At 38.1% G+C, this 15,733-nt stretch overlaps 1 protein-coding gene across 5 annotated transcripts in view; it reads left to right on the top strand.

Moving 5' to 3' along the window:
- The window catches only part of nav2 (neuron navigator 2), a 256,802-nt gene that overhangs the window by 123,496 nt on the left and 117,573 nt on the right, over window positions 1–15,733 (top strand). For 4 of the 5 annotated variants that reach the window (XM_023331788.1, XM_023331790.1, XM_023331791.1 and 1 more), the window contains exon 1: window positions 1,002–1,724. The exons of the other annotated variant lie outside the window; for it this stretch is intronic. In XM_023331788.1, coding sequence (XP_023187556.1) covers window positions 1,527–1,724 — 198 coding nt within the window. In that variant the 5' untranslated portion in view covers window positions 1,002–1,526. Of the gene's footprint in view, window positions 1–1,001; window positions 1,725–15,733 lie in introns of those variants that run through there. 5 annotated transcript variants of the gene reach the window in all.

The raw sequence follows: 15,733 nt of genomic DNA on the forward strand, positions 1-15,733 counted from the left end.
AGCTCCTTCAGACTAGCCAGCAGCAATTAGCAAACACCTGGCGAAACTGCACATCTGCTAAGCTCATTAATGGAGCTATTTCTCAGTGAAATGCTGGTGAAAATGTCGTTAAAGGGTTAATAGAGGATCAATGTTGTGATGGCTTCCTGAAGGCGGAGCTTCAGAAAGAGACAGAGCCTCAATTTCAAGGCATAAATTACAAAGTAAAATTTCTTTTATGTCATATTTAATATGTACAGCATTTTTATAACCACTAATGGTAACATAGTTACTTGATTACACTATAAAATGATATTATTGCTCCGGGAAAATACAAAATACTGCCCCTTTAAAGTACTATTATGAGAGTAATCATACTATTATTAGTACGATTACAATTAGAGGCCCTAAAAAAGCTCAAAATAGGCAGAACTGATCAGACTAAATTCTTTTTATATATTTGCAAAGTCATTCTCTTATGAATGATTTTGTGCAAAAAATGTAATGAACATGTTTAAGATCATCTGTAAATATATACTAACTTGTTCACAGAATAATAATAATGCATCACTTTTAAAAACACATTTTTAACAATGAAAATATCCAAAAACTGAACATGGTGTCCTCCTACGCACTATTAAAAGTAAACTAGTTTATATAGTTTTACTTTAATCTCAGAATTATGACTTTTTTTTCTCAGAATTGGGTATTGAGCAACTGATTTACCTCATTTTAATGATTTTCATAAAGAAATTCCCAGATGACACTTGCTACGTTGTAACATTGTTTTCAAACTCGAGTTGAGAGCAAATGGCTTCATAAATGTGGCCTTTCAGTGAGGAGTTAAGCCAAACGGGATCAGAGAGCGGCAGGCTGGATGAAGACGCCGCCAGTGTGTGTTGAGCCAGTCTCCACATATGTCAGCCTGATCTAAGCCACACCTGCTGCTGAGCGCAGAGAGAGAGAGAGAGTGTGTGTGGAGTGTGTTTTCAGGCTGCGCTGTCACAAGCGGAGCAGTCGCTGAAGCGAACAGTTGCTGCATCGCTGCTGCCTTTTTCCGTCTGTTTCCGCTCTGTTCTTCTTCACAAATCTATGACTTCAGGCAATTATTTCATTCAAGAGGAGGAAGAGGAGCTGATGAAGGGTTATTTTGGTTAATTGCCGACTCACTCTGAACTGGAGGTGAGTGGAAGGGATTTCTTGCAACGCCGCAAGGTAACTAGGGATTCCTCCCTGGGATTTATTTGCTGTTTTTTCTGCAGAAATCTTTGGACATTTGTTTTTGCGTTTTGTGAGCTGAAGCTGCCTGTAATGGGAAACAGGTGGAAATGTGAGGGTTAACCCCCCCACTGCGCTGCATGTTGGCAAAGCTTCCCTACTTCTCTGCAGCCAAAGATCCAGACGCTGACAAATTGCACCTCAATCAGGTGCAACCTTGGTGTGTGCTGCTCGGTTCTGGAAACACTGGGATCTGAAGTGAGTGAGCAGAAATCGGTGGAAGTGGAAGTGGAGGGCGGTTTGGTCGTTTTGTGGACTCGGGGAAGAAGATGCCAGCCATCCTGATGGCCTCAGCCATGAAGTCAGGACTCCCGAAACCCAAACCGGTTCACAGTGCCCTTCCCATCCCCCAGACCCCCAGCAGACCGTCTGCCTTAGCTCTGCCTTCGGCGCCGCTCAAGAGCCGGCAGGTGTCCACCAGACCGTCAAGGAGTTCTCCGGAGTCGGAGGCAGCTGGAAACCCTCAGGTGTGTCAACATCATCCACACCTGCTTCGCCTTACTCACTCAACTCTCTCAGTTCTGTCACATTTTGTTTGGTCTTGGTTTGTGATTTCTAATTTCACCAAAATAAGAAATGCATATAAAAAGCTGTCACCATGAAAAATTTTGCTGGACAATAAATTGTCCCAGATGTTATTGGATAAATGATAATGATTCTAAATGGTAACGATGCAAGAACCCATTCTCAAAGATCAATAAACTTTAAATTCTAACACTGGAACTGGAAGACATTTGAAATCCAAAATAAATAACCAAAACAACATAAACAACGAATAAAACAAATTATGAAGTCTTAATAAACAAAATTATACTTAAAAAAAGACAAAGCACCAGAAGAGAAAAACAATAAATCAAATGGATATTAATGAATTTGATTTAATTTATCATGCAATTAATTGATTTATTGCTTATTGCAACAGGCTTACACAATAACAGACTTTACTGGACGATAAATTATTTCAGGAGTTATTGGTATAAACAATAAAATTGCTGTTTTGAGATCAATTTCAGCTAATATAATGATAAAGTAGAACTAATATGACTGACAAACCTCTCACCATATAAGTGTTTCATATCAGTCAATATTGATAATTATTGATTAGTTTTTTGTTTTAAATATCGTATTTTATCCACAATTTTCATTCCACATCGTTGTTTATTTTTAAGTGCTTTTGAGGCATGGTGGCGAAACCTTGAACTGCAGCTGTGCAAGTCACTCAACAGGTTGTTGCTAGGTAACCAGAGTGTGTGTGAGTTGCTAGGTAACCAGAGAGTGAGTGAGTTAGTTCACCAGCCTTGCTTAGCTAGGTTGAGCGGCTAATGTCTTTCCTCTGCCTACATCTCCCAGAAGGCTGTGCGGTTCTGGATCGTAGGTCAGTGAAATTGTTGGAAACTGTATCAGACGTGTTACCTATTGATACTGGTATTGATAACGTGGTTAACACGATATATACTGTCATTGATTTATTGTTCAGCCCTATGATAAAGGCCTATTAATGCAAGTACATCCTCTCAAAGATCAGTAAAATTTCATTTCCAAAGAACATTTTACACACTGAAACTGGAAGATAATTTAAATATTCAAAAATAAATAAACAAAACAACCAAAACATTATATAAAACGGTTACTGAAGTTTTTCTGAACAAAACTGCACTTCAAAACATATCATTCATATTAATCATTAGGCTCAGATAGGGAAGACAGGCAAAACTGCCAGTTAGGACTTTTGTAAAATAAAGAAAAAGGTGCAAGCTAACCCCCAACTCAAGTCTTACAATCGCATGTGAAAATGGCTGCAAACACATTATACAATTATACAACCGCACATCTTTCAAAGGCAGAAGTGGAGCCTCTTGCACAATCAGTAAGAATGCAGCAAGTGGTTTTTGAATGAAGACAACAACAAAAAGCTTATGTTTTCCAGCAGCCATTGCACAACTTGTACAGCAGTAAAACCAGATTACCAAAAATGCTGGTTGCAGGTAACTACGCTGTAAGACTCAACAATCAGTAGTTTTTTGAAATGACTAATTTTTCAGACACCAAAAAACATTAACTTATTACCAAAAAATGTCTGAGTGTTTTTTTTAAGTGCTTGTGCTATTTTTAAAAGGAGTAGGAACTCAAATAGAAGCATAAAAATGTGCAAAATGTGACTTTTAATGACCAGCCGCCCTTTAAAACAGTCAGTAACAGTTGTTTCAGTATATAAGCAGTTCACTGATTTCTCTAAATAATCCCATAAAACTGCGGCCTTGTTGAAAGCTGCTCGAAATCTGCTGATTTCCTGAAAGGAAGCCGGTCGTTCTGGGACGCTGCTGTCCAGAACGGAGCCATAGCGGGACGTCAGGGTGGCTGTTCTGCTGCGTTTCTGAAATATTGGCTGTGTGTAGCAGGGCTGCAATGGCCAGAGCAGTCGCTCCAGCACCATGTAAGGCAGCGGGGAGAAGGAGCTGTCTCCCCATCTGTGTTTGTGCCAACCTGTCCAGTAAGTGTGACTCTGAGCGTCGCTGGGAGACGAATCTGGACGACGTTAGAGGAGAAGACACAGGAGGCCAGTGTTTCTGGACATGGGATGAGGCTGCTGTTTGTTTTTCTGGATAATCACATTTTCTCGCTGACCTACTTTACATGACTTTCTCCCCTCTGTCCTCAGTCTCTCCTCCTCCTCCTCTTCCTCATCCCTGTGGTGCTGATGAAGCATCCCTCGTCACCCTCGGCTATGTTAACCCTTGACCTTTCTGAACAGAGGCAGCGACCTGAATGCTGCAGTCATATGCTGGACTATATTCAGTCTTGCTGTTTTACAGTCCTGCATTGTTATTTTAGTTTTTTTTGTCATATTTGGGATTCATTAAACTGGAAAACCAGTAGTATAAAAAATGAAACCCCAAAACACCCTTTAAAAGTGATCTGTTGTGCTTGCTTGAACAGGTGAAGATAGGTCTGTGGGTGATATGAAATATGTTCATTACATTTTTTTTTACAAAATTATTCTTAGATAGTGAGGCTTAAGTCTTCTCAGTTCTGCCTATTTGTAGCTGCTTTAGAGCGTTTTGTCACTTTAAATACAAATAAGCTGCTGTTGGCCACGTCCCCCAACTCAACATTTACACTCACAAGTGAAAATGACTGCAAATAGATGCGCAATTATACAACTGTACGTCTTTGAAAAGCAGAAGTGGAGCCTCCTGCACAACCAACAAGAATGCAGCAAGTGGTTTCTGGATGCTAAGTTGACAACAAATCATTTGTCTTTCCCAGCAGCCCCTGTACAGCACATACAGCGGTAAAACCAGCTGACCAAATGTGCTGGAGTTCCGCTTGGGTTGCTAGATGATGGGCGGAACTTGGCTGGGGTTGCTAGGTAACAGCTCGGGCTTTGCTGGAGTTGGTAGGTGAGCTGTTTTGTGACGTTATATTCCGGTAGCTGAAAGGGCAAAATTTCAACATAAATACGCTGCAGTAATTAAGAACAGCAAAAGAGTTCAAAAGAATGTGAAACTAGGCAGGCTAATTTTTTAAAAAATTACAAAATGCGAAAGTGCATTTGAGAACTAAAACTTAACAGGCTTTTTACAAAAACTGTGCAACAACAAAAATACTATCTAAAAATTAGTAGAAACTGTTCAAACACCAGCATGCATGTGAACAATTGTTGCGTTTGTTATGGTTCTAGAGTCTAACAGCTGCTTATCTAGCACATTATTTCACTTGTAACATAAGAAAAATGTAATAAGTTAATGGAAATAATACTTTTCCATCTATATTAAGGAAATATTTACTTAAGTCACCATATCTTGCTGAGAAGTTACTTTTACTTCTTATTTCTAGAGCATTACGATATTTGTACAAGAAACTAGACCAAAATTACTTGGTAAGATTTAGTTTTCCAGTGAAACTCTAATGTTCTGTTCCGTGTTAAAGTTCTTTGTTCTGAAATACAGTAGAGGTGAAACAGTTGGATGTTGCATTTATAAAAAATGAAGGTCAAATATCAAGTTGAAATCCTAAAACTGTCTATAAATTACCTGCTAAAATAGAACAACACAAGAAGCAGATTTAGTCAAATGTCAATACTCTGTTGTAATTGTAAGAATGATTTTAAATTGTCAGTTTTATTCAGCCGTTCAAACAAAGAAAATCAGTTTGTGTGAAAACCAGCACCCTGCAGTGTCTTTCCTCCGTCTCCTTGTCATTTCCTCTCAGCATCCAGTGCTTACCGCAGCGTGAGCAGCTTTTCCAATGATGAAATGGGGAACATTTAAAGTTGGTACATCAGGAGCAAGAACATATTGCTTCTTCCTCTACTTTGTGTTTCCAGCTGTGGGTTGCCTCCTTGGAGAAAAGTGAGCAGAATTGTAATGGGCCCAGGTTAAAAGCCACTGCTGTATGGTTTCCTGTTGAGTCTTTTCATATTGCACAATGTTTAATCTGAAAATTTGACCGCTGAGGAATTGGAGAGGGAGCCGCAAATAGCTTTAGATCCAGTACAACTCGATGTGAGCTGAGGTTTGAGCTGATTTTTAACCAGGGGAACAAATTTTTATGCATTCTATCTTTATCTGGTGAACAGTAGTGTTATAAGAGTCTCATTTGAAACAAAATTAACAAAGCAAAGCATGCAGAAAAGGAGCCAAGTAATCTTAAATGGGACGTATTATACAAAATTGACATTTTGTGCATATTTTCAAACTTAAAATTTGTGTTTCAATTGCTTCTAAAAACACCCAAAGCTCTTAAAAATACCCCAAATGGACAGTTTTTGGCAATAAGTTAATGTTTTCTGTATTTCTGGAAAAGGAGCCGTTTACCAAAAAAATCAAGATGTAATGTCATAAATCAGCAGGCACTGACCTTTCACCTAGTAACTGCAGCGAAACACAGCTGTTACCTAGCAACCCAGCCGAGTTTCGCCTGTTACCTAGCAACCCAACCTGAGTTCCAGCACGCTTGGTCAGCTGCTTTTACTGCCGTATGCATTGTATAATGGCTGCTGGAAAAGACAAGTGTCGTGTTGTTGACTTAGCATCCAGAAATCACATGCTGCATTCTTATTGGTTGTACACTGCAAAAACACAAAATCCTATAAAGTAGTTTTGCTCTGGCTTCTCGTGCAAATATCTTAGTACACCTGTAATAAGACGAAACAAGCTCAAAAGTATATTTTCAGCTATACATAGGACCTTATTTTAGGTCAATAATTCCTTAATATTTTTGATAAGGTACTGGTTCCATTAGCAGAATATTTCACTTTTAACAAGACATTTTTCCCATGTTTGAAGTGAAATAAACTCCCAGTGGAAATAGTACTTTTTAATAATTATTAAGTAATTCTTGACCTAAATCAAGCTCCTATATCGTTCAGAAAAGTCAGTTGTAATCAGTCAAATTTGTCTAGCAGCAAGGCAGTTTAAAGGGCTTTACATCATGAAATCAGAAACATAAAAACTCATAAAAACAACATACAGTTGACAGTTGCAAAACCAGTAACAAACATTGAATTAGTTTGGTCTTATTTCAAGTTTTCTAAGACATTTGCACGAAAAACTAGGCCAAAAATAGTTGGTGAGATTTTGCAGTGTGCAGGAGGAGCCACTTGTGCTTCTCAAATATGTACAGTTGTATAAATAAGAATCTGTTTGCAGCCATTTTCACATGCGAGTGTAAAAGCCACCAGCAGCTTATTGTGATTTAAAGCGACAAGACGCCCTAAAACAGACAAAGATCTCATTATCTAAGAATGATTTTATACAAAAAAATGTTTTGTATAGGCCATAGATCTGTCCTCAATTGTTCAAGAAAGCATAATAGGACGCTTTTAAAATCCTGCGTGCATTAAGCAGCTGAGTGACTGGATGTGTTTGTGGAAAGTCGAACAGGAAACATAAACTGAGTTGGACATGACACCTTTAAGCGCCGACAGGGTAAGTCAGTAGTTATCTGAGGGATTAGTGAAGCCTTGGTTAAAGAGAAGCAGCAGCTCACGCATCCAGCTGGATGGCCCAGTTGGCTGGAGGCCCGACTCGTTCAGAACGACTTTAACAAAGAGTTAATCCATAATGCAGCAGGAGCAAAGAGAGGGAGTCACCCAGAGATTATTTACAGGCCGGGATGAAGCAGGTCTGCAGGTGTTTGTGGCTCAGAGTGTGAAATCTGCCACTACAGTCAGGGAATGTGTCAAACCACCTGCTCTGTGTGTGTGGGCGTGTGTGTGTGTGTGTGTGGGTGTGCACACGCATGGGTGTGTGTGATTTTATTATATATATATATATATATATATATATATATATATATATATATATAAGTCAGCTCTACTGACTTTGAACCTTTTATGATGCTGTTATAGTTAAGAGGATCTCTTTGCACAAACGTACTGCTGCCCTCTAGTGTTCAATGTCTCTTTTGCAACCATTCATAAAATCAAGCCTTACATTGCAAAAACACAAAATCTTATCAAGTAATTTTAGTCTAGTTTCATTGCAAATATCTTGGTACACTTGAAATAAAACAAAATTAACTTAAAAGTACCTTTTTATCAAGCTATAGGAGCTTAAATAATTAACATTGAAGTAAAAGTACTAGTTTCTCTGCCAGCTTATTTCATTTTTAATAATGAAATATTAAAAATACTAGCACTGTTGTTATTAGTTAACACTATTACTAGTACTGTTTATTAGTTTTAAGGAATTATTGCTGAAAAGTTACTTATAATTTTGTTTTGTGTTATTTGCACTAGAAGCTATACCAAAAATACTTGGTAATATTTTTGTGATTTTGCTGTGTTTTTGTGCATTTTACTGCAAAAGCCACAACATGTTACCAATTATTGTTGGTCTAGTTTGTAGTGCCAATGTCTCAATTCACTGGAAATAAGAAAAACTAACTTATAAGTAACTTTTTAGAAAGAAATAAGAGATTATTTTAAGGTATTAAGATAAGGAATCTAAACTAAAATGCTGTGTTTTTGAAGTGTATCGTTCTTGTGTGTGCACTCATGCAAGGCCAGCATCTTTGCCTCCTCATTAATTATTAATGCCTCTGTTTTTCACACCACTCTCCTGTTTCCACGTTTTATCCTGAAGTCTCTTGTCAGCTCATTCATTTTCTGCTGCAGCTTTGAAACGTTTCAAAAGTGTACATTCTGATTTTTGTTTTTTTACATAACCTTCTATAATTCATGTAAAATACAGACGGGAAAACTGAGAAACATTCAGATTAACATCCTGAGAGAGACAGATATTTGTCTTTATAATTGAGTGATTAGGATCTACTATCTTAATAAACATCTTTGAAGACGAAAGGCAAACTGCTGCTGCCTTTGTGTGAATTTATTAGTCTGAGAGCTGAATGTGTACCACATAAAGACATCATGAAGGTAATATTTACCAAGATTGTCTGTTAAATAAACCAGGAACTGTTTAAATAAATCCCCATCCATTACTAAAAAGCTTTGGTCTGATAAGTCAGCTCCATTAATTCATCCCTTTTTGAAGATGCAGTTGCTGGAGATTATGATTTCACAATTTAAATAAATTTAATTAAGATTTCTGTGATTGAATCGACTGTGAACACGCTTACACAGAGATATATGTGAACTTTTTTGGTTATTATGGATTGAAAATTAATTAAATGACCCTTAAAGTCAAACTGATTGGTTTGTTTTGTTAAAATTAGATTCAGAAGTTCTCATCAGCTTCATGAAACAGTTTAACAAGATTTATTTCATTTAACTTTATTTGTTTAAAATATTATTCAAAAATATTCATATTAGTATTAGTTGATGTTTTGCAGTGTTGTTTCTATTACATGACTATAAAGCAGCTATGTCATTTGCTAAAAACATTTTTAGACCAATAACAGGGGAAATGCAGACAAACAAATAAATGCAAAAAAGTCTAAACTCTGAAATATTAATCTAAGTTAGTTATGTTTGTACATTTGGAATTTCATGGATGCTAAAGATACAGACTAAGGCAAAAACACTGTATTTTATTTAATCTCAAAGAAAGCTTGATTTAATTCCAATACTTACTAATATTAATTTCTATTTTATCAATAGAAGAAGCTCAAAATATAAAATTTTAGTATCTTCAGCTGATTCATTCGATGACACACTAGAGCCAAAATTGATAGAAAAAAGGGTTTCTGCAGAAATTTGGAGTTTAATCTCACACATTTTATTGAAAAAATTTGAACATTTCTGAGTTTGAGAAGTCAAAAATGTGGTAGAAAAAACAAAGAAACTTTTTGAGACTAATCTCAGAAATTTTTTTGAAAATTTTCCAATTTAGAACATTTTCTGAGTTTAAAAAGTTGAAAATGTTTGACTTTTTTTTCTATAAAATTTGTTTGATTAATCTCAAAATTTTAGATTTTTTTCTCTCTCAAATGTTTGACCTTTGGCACTCAGAAATGTAATCATTTTTTTCAGAAAATTTCAGACAATCTCAAAATTTCTGAATTGATTTTTTTCTAAAACTTTTGAATTTTGGAGCTCAGAAAGTCGCTTGTATTTTTTCTAGAACATTTTAGAGATTAAGCTCAAATTTTCTGAGCTTCTTGGCAGAAATGTCCTTTTATTCTGTCACCAATGGCTCTAATATGCCGATGTAGATTCAACCTTGTTGACCCCAATAACAGGCTGTTCTTTATTACTGGTGCTCATCCCCTCCTCCCAGTTTCCAGTGAAATGCAGTCATGACTTTTTTATGGTTCCCAGCTCCGGCCTCCTGCAGACCGGAGCAGGTGAGGTAGAAAGAAAAATCAGCAGCATTGCATTGCTAATAGCTGCTGGTCCGGAGCTGCACAGATTGCTGGGGGTTCTGGGTATATTGCTTTCTTTATTACCATGACAAAGGACCACACAGACATATGTCACTTCAAGAGGCGCTGCTAGTTAAAACCAGATTTAATGGACGTTTTATTGTCCGGGATGTTATTGTTGAACAGAAATAACCAGGTTTTAACAGACTACAGAGATCAAGTAAAGAAAAAAAGAACATGTTTTGTTGGGAATCGTCTCTTATCCTCATGGATTTAAACTCTGAACCTTTCCATTTAGAGTCACTGTTAGAATCGCCTTCTGTAGATTCGTCATCAAGGGCAAATTGAGGTCGTTTGCCTTCATTTCTGACAGCTGACTCTTTAGAGATAAGAGATTTTCACCCAGCACTTGTGTGTCCTCTTTAAGAAAACCGTCCTGCAGATTGATCCAACTGAGTGGCAGAAACCTGGCAGCCGGGATGCAGACGTTTGTCCTGAAGCGTTTTACTAAAGAATTAACGTCCAATTCTGATCACAGAGTAGATGGTAGCATGTTCAAAAAATAAAATATTGCCTTTTCTAATGTGGGTGTGTGAAGTGAGGTCTTTATAAAGTTATTATCAATTGGTTCCCACTTTTTGGGTTTAAATTGCAGTTTTTCCCTATTTTAAAAAAGCAGCTTGATTCAGAATTGTTTCTATCTGGACTTAACTCAATGATCAAGAACCAATTCTTTGCTTTTTAACTTTTAATTTTGGAGGTTGTCGAGGATAAAGCAGGTGAAAAATCTTAGAAAATAAACCTAAGAGCACAAAAAAATTGAGAAAATGCATTGCAATTAGCAAAAATTAGTTAACATAAGCAAAAGAATGAACTTTTTTCTGCATAATCTTTTTCCCAACGGCTTTCTTTAGATAATGAATTAATTTCCTGACTCTTTTCTCAACGCAACAAATTATGTTTTGATGTTTTTCTCTAGTTAATTCCCCATTTTCCTCACTTACCTTTTTCAGATGCTTCTCTAGAGATAAGTTAATCTCTAGAAAACAAACTTTGTTTTTTTTTATTTGGAGATAACCATCTTGGTTTTATCAGGAAAACAAAGTTTTGCCACAACAGGATGCATTTGACGGATGGAATCAGGTTTAACACTCACACCAATCATTTGCTTTTTGTAGATTAACTCGTTATCTCAAGAAAACCATTGGTGAAAAAGTTTTTCTGAAAAAAAAAACTTCTGTTCTCTTTAAGTAACTAAAAATGACCATGTTGGTTTGGACAGATTTTCCATTGATAAATAAATCATCTTTGGAAGTCTTGGTATTAAATTTCCTCTCTGTAGAAAACCTGTATGGTGTGTGTGATCATACGGCATTTTGGCTCCAGGAGTAATGACCTCACCTCTTTTCCTAATGCGTCTCGATCAGATTCCACTTCCTGTGCGGTCGCCCTCGCTGTCTTCCTGTCTGAGGTCATGGCTGAGGACATAACCATATTAATTAAGAGCCTACATCTGCTTCTCCTGAGTCAACATCCTTCCAATCGATCCCTCGCCAAGGTGCCCTCCGCACTCCGGCTTCTCTGCTTTCCCAGTGTCAGTTGTCACATGGACCTCATTGGGAAGCATAAATGGCGGTTTGTGAGCGGCGTACCCTGGAGAATCAGCGCTCTCAAAGCGCTTTGACTAACACGATCAGCGTCATATCCGTCTGGAAGCTGGAGCCTGAATGGGAAGGAGAGGTTAGGGGTTAAAGGTCAACGGGACTGAAGTCACCGTCCCCAGAGCATCGAGCTGTATGAAACTATCAGATCATCTCTACATTTTTAATGATGAAGACCTGTTCGTCTTTCAGCTGGTGTTGAACATGATTGTTCATTTTAAACAGACGTGACAACAGCTGTGAAATATCACTCGGCTTTCTGTCAGCGCCGTTTGCCTTTGAAAGGATGACTGAGCGGATTTTCACATCGCCAGTCTCAGCTCTGCTCTCCTGCAGGTTCGGGGACTTTCTCAAGCTGTCTTATGCCTCCCGTTTCAGCCTGCATGCAACGGCAATAAGTGTGAAAGCTGCTCTGGCAAATATTAGATTCCAAAGCAGAGCTGTAAATCTGACAGTCAAGAAGCTTCATGCTAAACCACACCAAGTAATTATTGACAATAAATCAAAAATCTCATCTGAATTAGGGGTTAATCTAATTTGAAGTAGTGCATGCTGCTTATTTATTCATGAAGATCTTTCAAACACCCTCTGCTAATGTCATCCATTGAAAAATGCTCCCCAGTATATTATATCATTGCTATACCGAGTTTTCTCTTTATTATTTCACTGATTTTGAGCTAACCGCTAATGCTAGCTGCTATTTTTTTGGTCATCAATAGACGCCCTCCATGTTATTGTTTACATCCGGAAATTTTGTGCAAACGCACATCACTGGGGGGCAAAAACGTGATTCTCTCATTTGCCATCCACTCTCTTTGCTACACACAGACTCAGCTACACTCAGGCTTGTTGTCATAGCAACTGACAACAATGCCACTATTTGCATCAGAAATCAACACCAAAAAATACTCAAACGCTTTCCACAAAACAAACAGAATATTCAGTCCGTTACTCTGTTATGTTTTTAGACTTGATGTTTATTTTGCCATTATTATTAAGTGATCGCTATGGTAGATTAGCTACCGCTGCTATTAGCTAAGCTAACACAGAGGTGGTAGATTAGCTAATTGACTGATGATCTGTCAGAGTTGGTGTTCTGGTTGCCCTTTTATTTTTATTATTTTAACTGAACCGAAACACACAGAATTCCACACCACATCTACATGTTAAAGTTGTCATAGTCAAGCTAGCTGAACTGAACTACTTCCATCTCGCTCGCTTTTTTTTTTAATTAAAACTTTTTCTGACTTTGTTATCTAGTTATTGTAGTGTAGCAAACCACTATGTCCGTTTCTTTTTATATATATATATCACGTGCACATTTAAGATTCACTGCTTTATGTTGACAACTTGCCAGTTAAAACCAATGCCTGTCATTGTTAGCCAGAAACCTTTTGCCCTCCAGCAGGCAGAAGTGAAGCTGCAACATATCTTTAAAGTCCAAGTGCTATTTCTGGACTTGTCGCTATAAACGAGAAACTGACCTCCTATTGCCACCTTTCCTTCATTATTGTTTAATATTTGGGAAAATAAATGTGTCTAAAGTGCCTTTCCTATTCGACAGCAGAGATGTTGACATTTGAATAGACACACAACAGGTTTACCTGAGTGAAGTCCTGAGTCAAATCTGACAAAATTGGTGTGAAACAGTTGAGCTGTGTTTGTGCAGCAAAATGTTTTCGTTTGTGCTGCTACCATTTTAAAGATATAAAGTGTTTCTAGAGGTCCTCTGTTGTTGTCTTCTAAGTCAATGACATTTTTATTATAACTCAGACGGATCACAAATTTTTATAATAAGAAAATTTCATAGAAATGTAAACTCTGATCGGTCCAACAGCTTTTGTCTGTGTCTCACCTACAATGAGTCTCTGAACCTAAACTGAGTCTATACAAATTAGGTCTGTCTGCCCCCATCATCAGCGTAGTTTTCACCCCCAACTTGAGAGCTTAAAGACAGGGTTCCCCCAAAACAAAAGCCCCTCCTCGGTGGGGTTACCCCCGCTATTGTCCCTGATACACTGTGTTTTATTTGGAGCTGTGAAAGGAACCAATGCTCTGTCCATTCCCTGTGGCTGCACTTAATGAGCTTGTTGAAGGCCTCCACTAAAACTGTTAAACACAAGCTTTAAATGCTGACAGTTTCCCAGTGTAGAGCCACAGGGACAGTGAAGCAATGCTGTTCAGAGCAATGGGAATTTGCAAAGGCTGAGTGGACGGGTCAGGTCAGTGCTTTGACAATACATCTGTAACCCTTCAATGTTCGTCTCGGGTCCAGTAGGTTGACTTCACGTCAGACACACCCAGGTTCACCCCATTGAACCTGAGTGTGTTCTGCCCCTGTACATTAAATAAAATACAATAAATAACCCCAAACAAACTACAAAACAATGCTTCCCAGTGAGCAGTTGGCAACAGTTAACAGTTGTAAAATTAAACATAGCTAAAATGGGCAACATTCATAATAATAACAACTAAAAACATATCAAACAAAAGAGCAACGTTACTAATGAAACACTACATATGATAAAATTTGTCTAAAATATATGCTAAAATACAATACTTGTGAAGAAAACACAAAACTGATCCCAATGGGCCTTACCAAGCTCCGCCCACAACCGACCCACGTGACCGCAAGTCTCACAAGCAAAGTCTCGCGACGCGTTGTTTCTATGTAAACATGACTGGATTAGTGCACAATTTCTACTGGATTTTCACAATATATCAGCTACTACAATGGACAGAGGAACTAACAAGTTCATGTCATCATCTGGGAGGAGGTTACTGGTTTCTCAGTCACAAGCTGGTTGCAAACCTGAGGCCAGCAGGTGTCAGTCAGTTATGGTAGATCTGAAATTTGGTTTGATGACGTCAATATGAGAAGCTACAGACTTTTTTTTTTACCCCTCCAGTGGGTCTTTTTGTGGGCTCTAGTGTCCCTTTTTACGAAAGTAGGCTGACAGGAATGGGGAAGCAGAGGGGGGAAGACATGCGGCAAATGTCGTCGGGTCCGGGAGTCGAACCGGCGACGGCCCTCCAAATATGGGTCGCGCTAACCACTACGCCACCACGGCACGCCCGAGAAGCTACAGACTGATAGGAGGAACCAAAGAGCTCTGTAAAGGTAAAGGCAAATCTTCTGAAGTTGGGATATAATTAATTTAATTTCACATAATTACCACGGTAGAAGCCATTTGTTTGTTAAAATTTGATTAAATATGTTATTTGATGTTTGTTGTGAATGACGTAAACTCACAAACGATCGAGGTAATTAGTCCAACGTTTAGAAACTACAGCGGCTGTAATGCGCCACAGCAAAGGGAAACAAAGGTAAAATAACCCGAACAGGTGATTAACTCAAAACCGCTCCTACCTTTTTACTCTCTCTCTCTGTAGTTTAAGCACACCTGTTACCGTGGCAACCGCCTGCTCCCCACAAGACGAGCGTAGATTACGTTAAAAACACAACATTCAGTCCGTTACATATCAAGTTTCCAGGCTTGATATTTATTTCTCGATTATTAATCAGCGCTTCCCTGAACACAGCGACGGTTGATTGACTAGCTGTACTTGGTGCTAACGTGGCTAACACGAGTAACAGTTTAGTCCAAAGCCTTTTCTGCTAAAATAAAATCTTTAGTGTATGTCAGATACAGACACATTGCATATTGATCTGTTTAGCTAACGTAAGACTGTGTAGAAGTTGTATCAGTTCTGCCATTATGCTGTACTTAGCTAACGGGAAGCTAGTGTGTTTGTGAGACGGCCGCGCACGTGACCACGTAGAATGGGCATCAGCCAATGAAAAGCGGCCCCTGTGGTAAGGTCCATAGTCACAGAAGGCAATAGAAAAAGGGGGAGGAGCTGGCAGTTACTGGTTGCTATGGTAACTGCCAAGCGCAAGTAACTGAACTTAATACATCAACGATAAATGACTGGAGAAACAACTTCTTGACTAGACAAAATAAATTAAAAGAATATATAAACAAATTTTGACAAACTTCACATCTATAATATTGTTCTCAAGCAAGAGTAGCACTACTTCAATA

The sequence above is a fragment of the Xiphophorus maculatus genome, chromosome 4, assembly GCF_002775205.1.
Source record: "Xiphophorus maculatus strain JP 163 A chromosome 4, X_maculatus-5.0-male, whole genome shotgun sequence".
Lineage (NCBI taxonomy): Eukaryota > Metazoa > Chordata > Actinopteri > Cyprinodontiformes > Poeciliidae > Xiphophorus > Xiphophorus maculatus.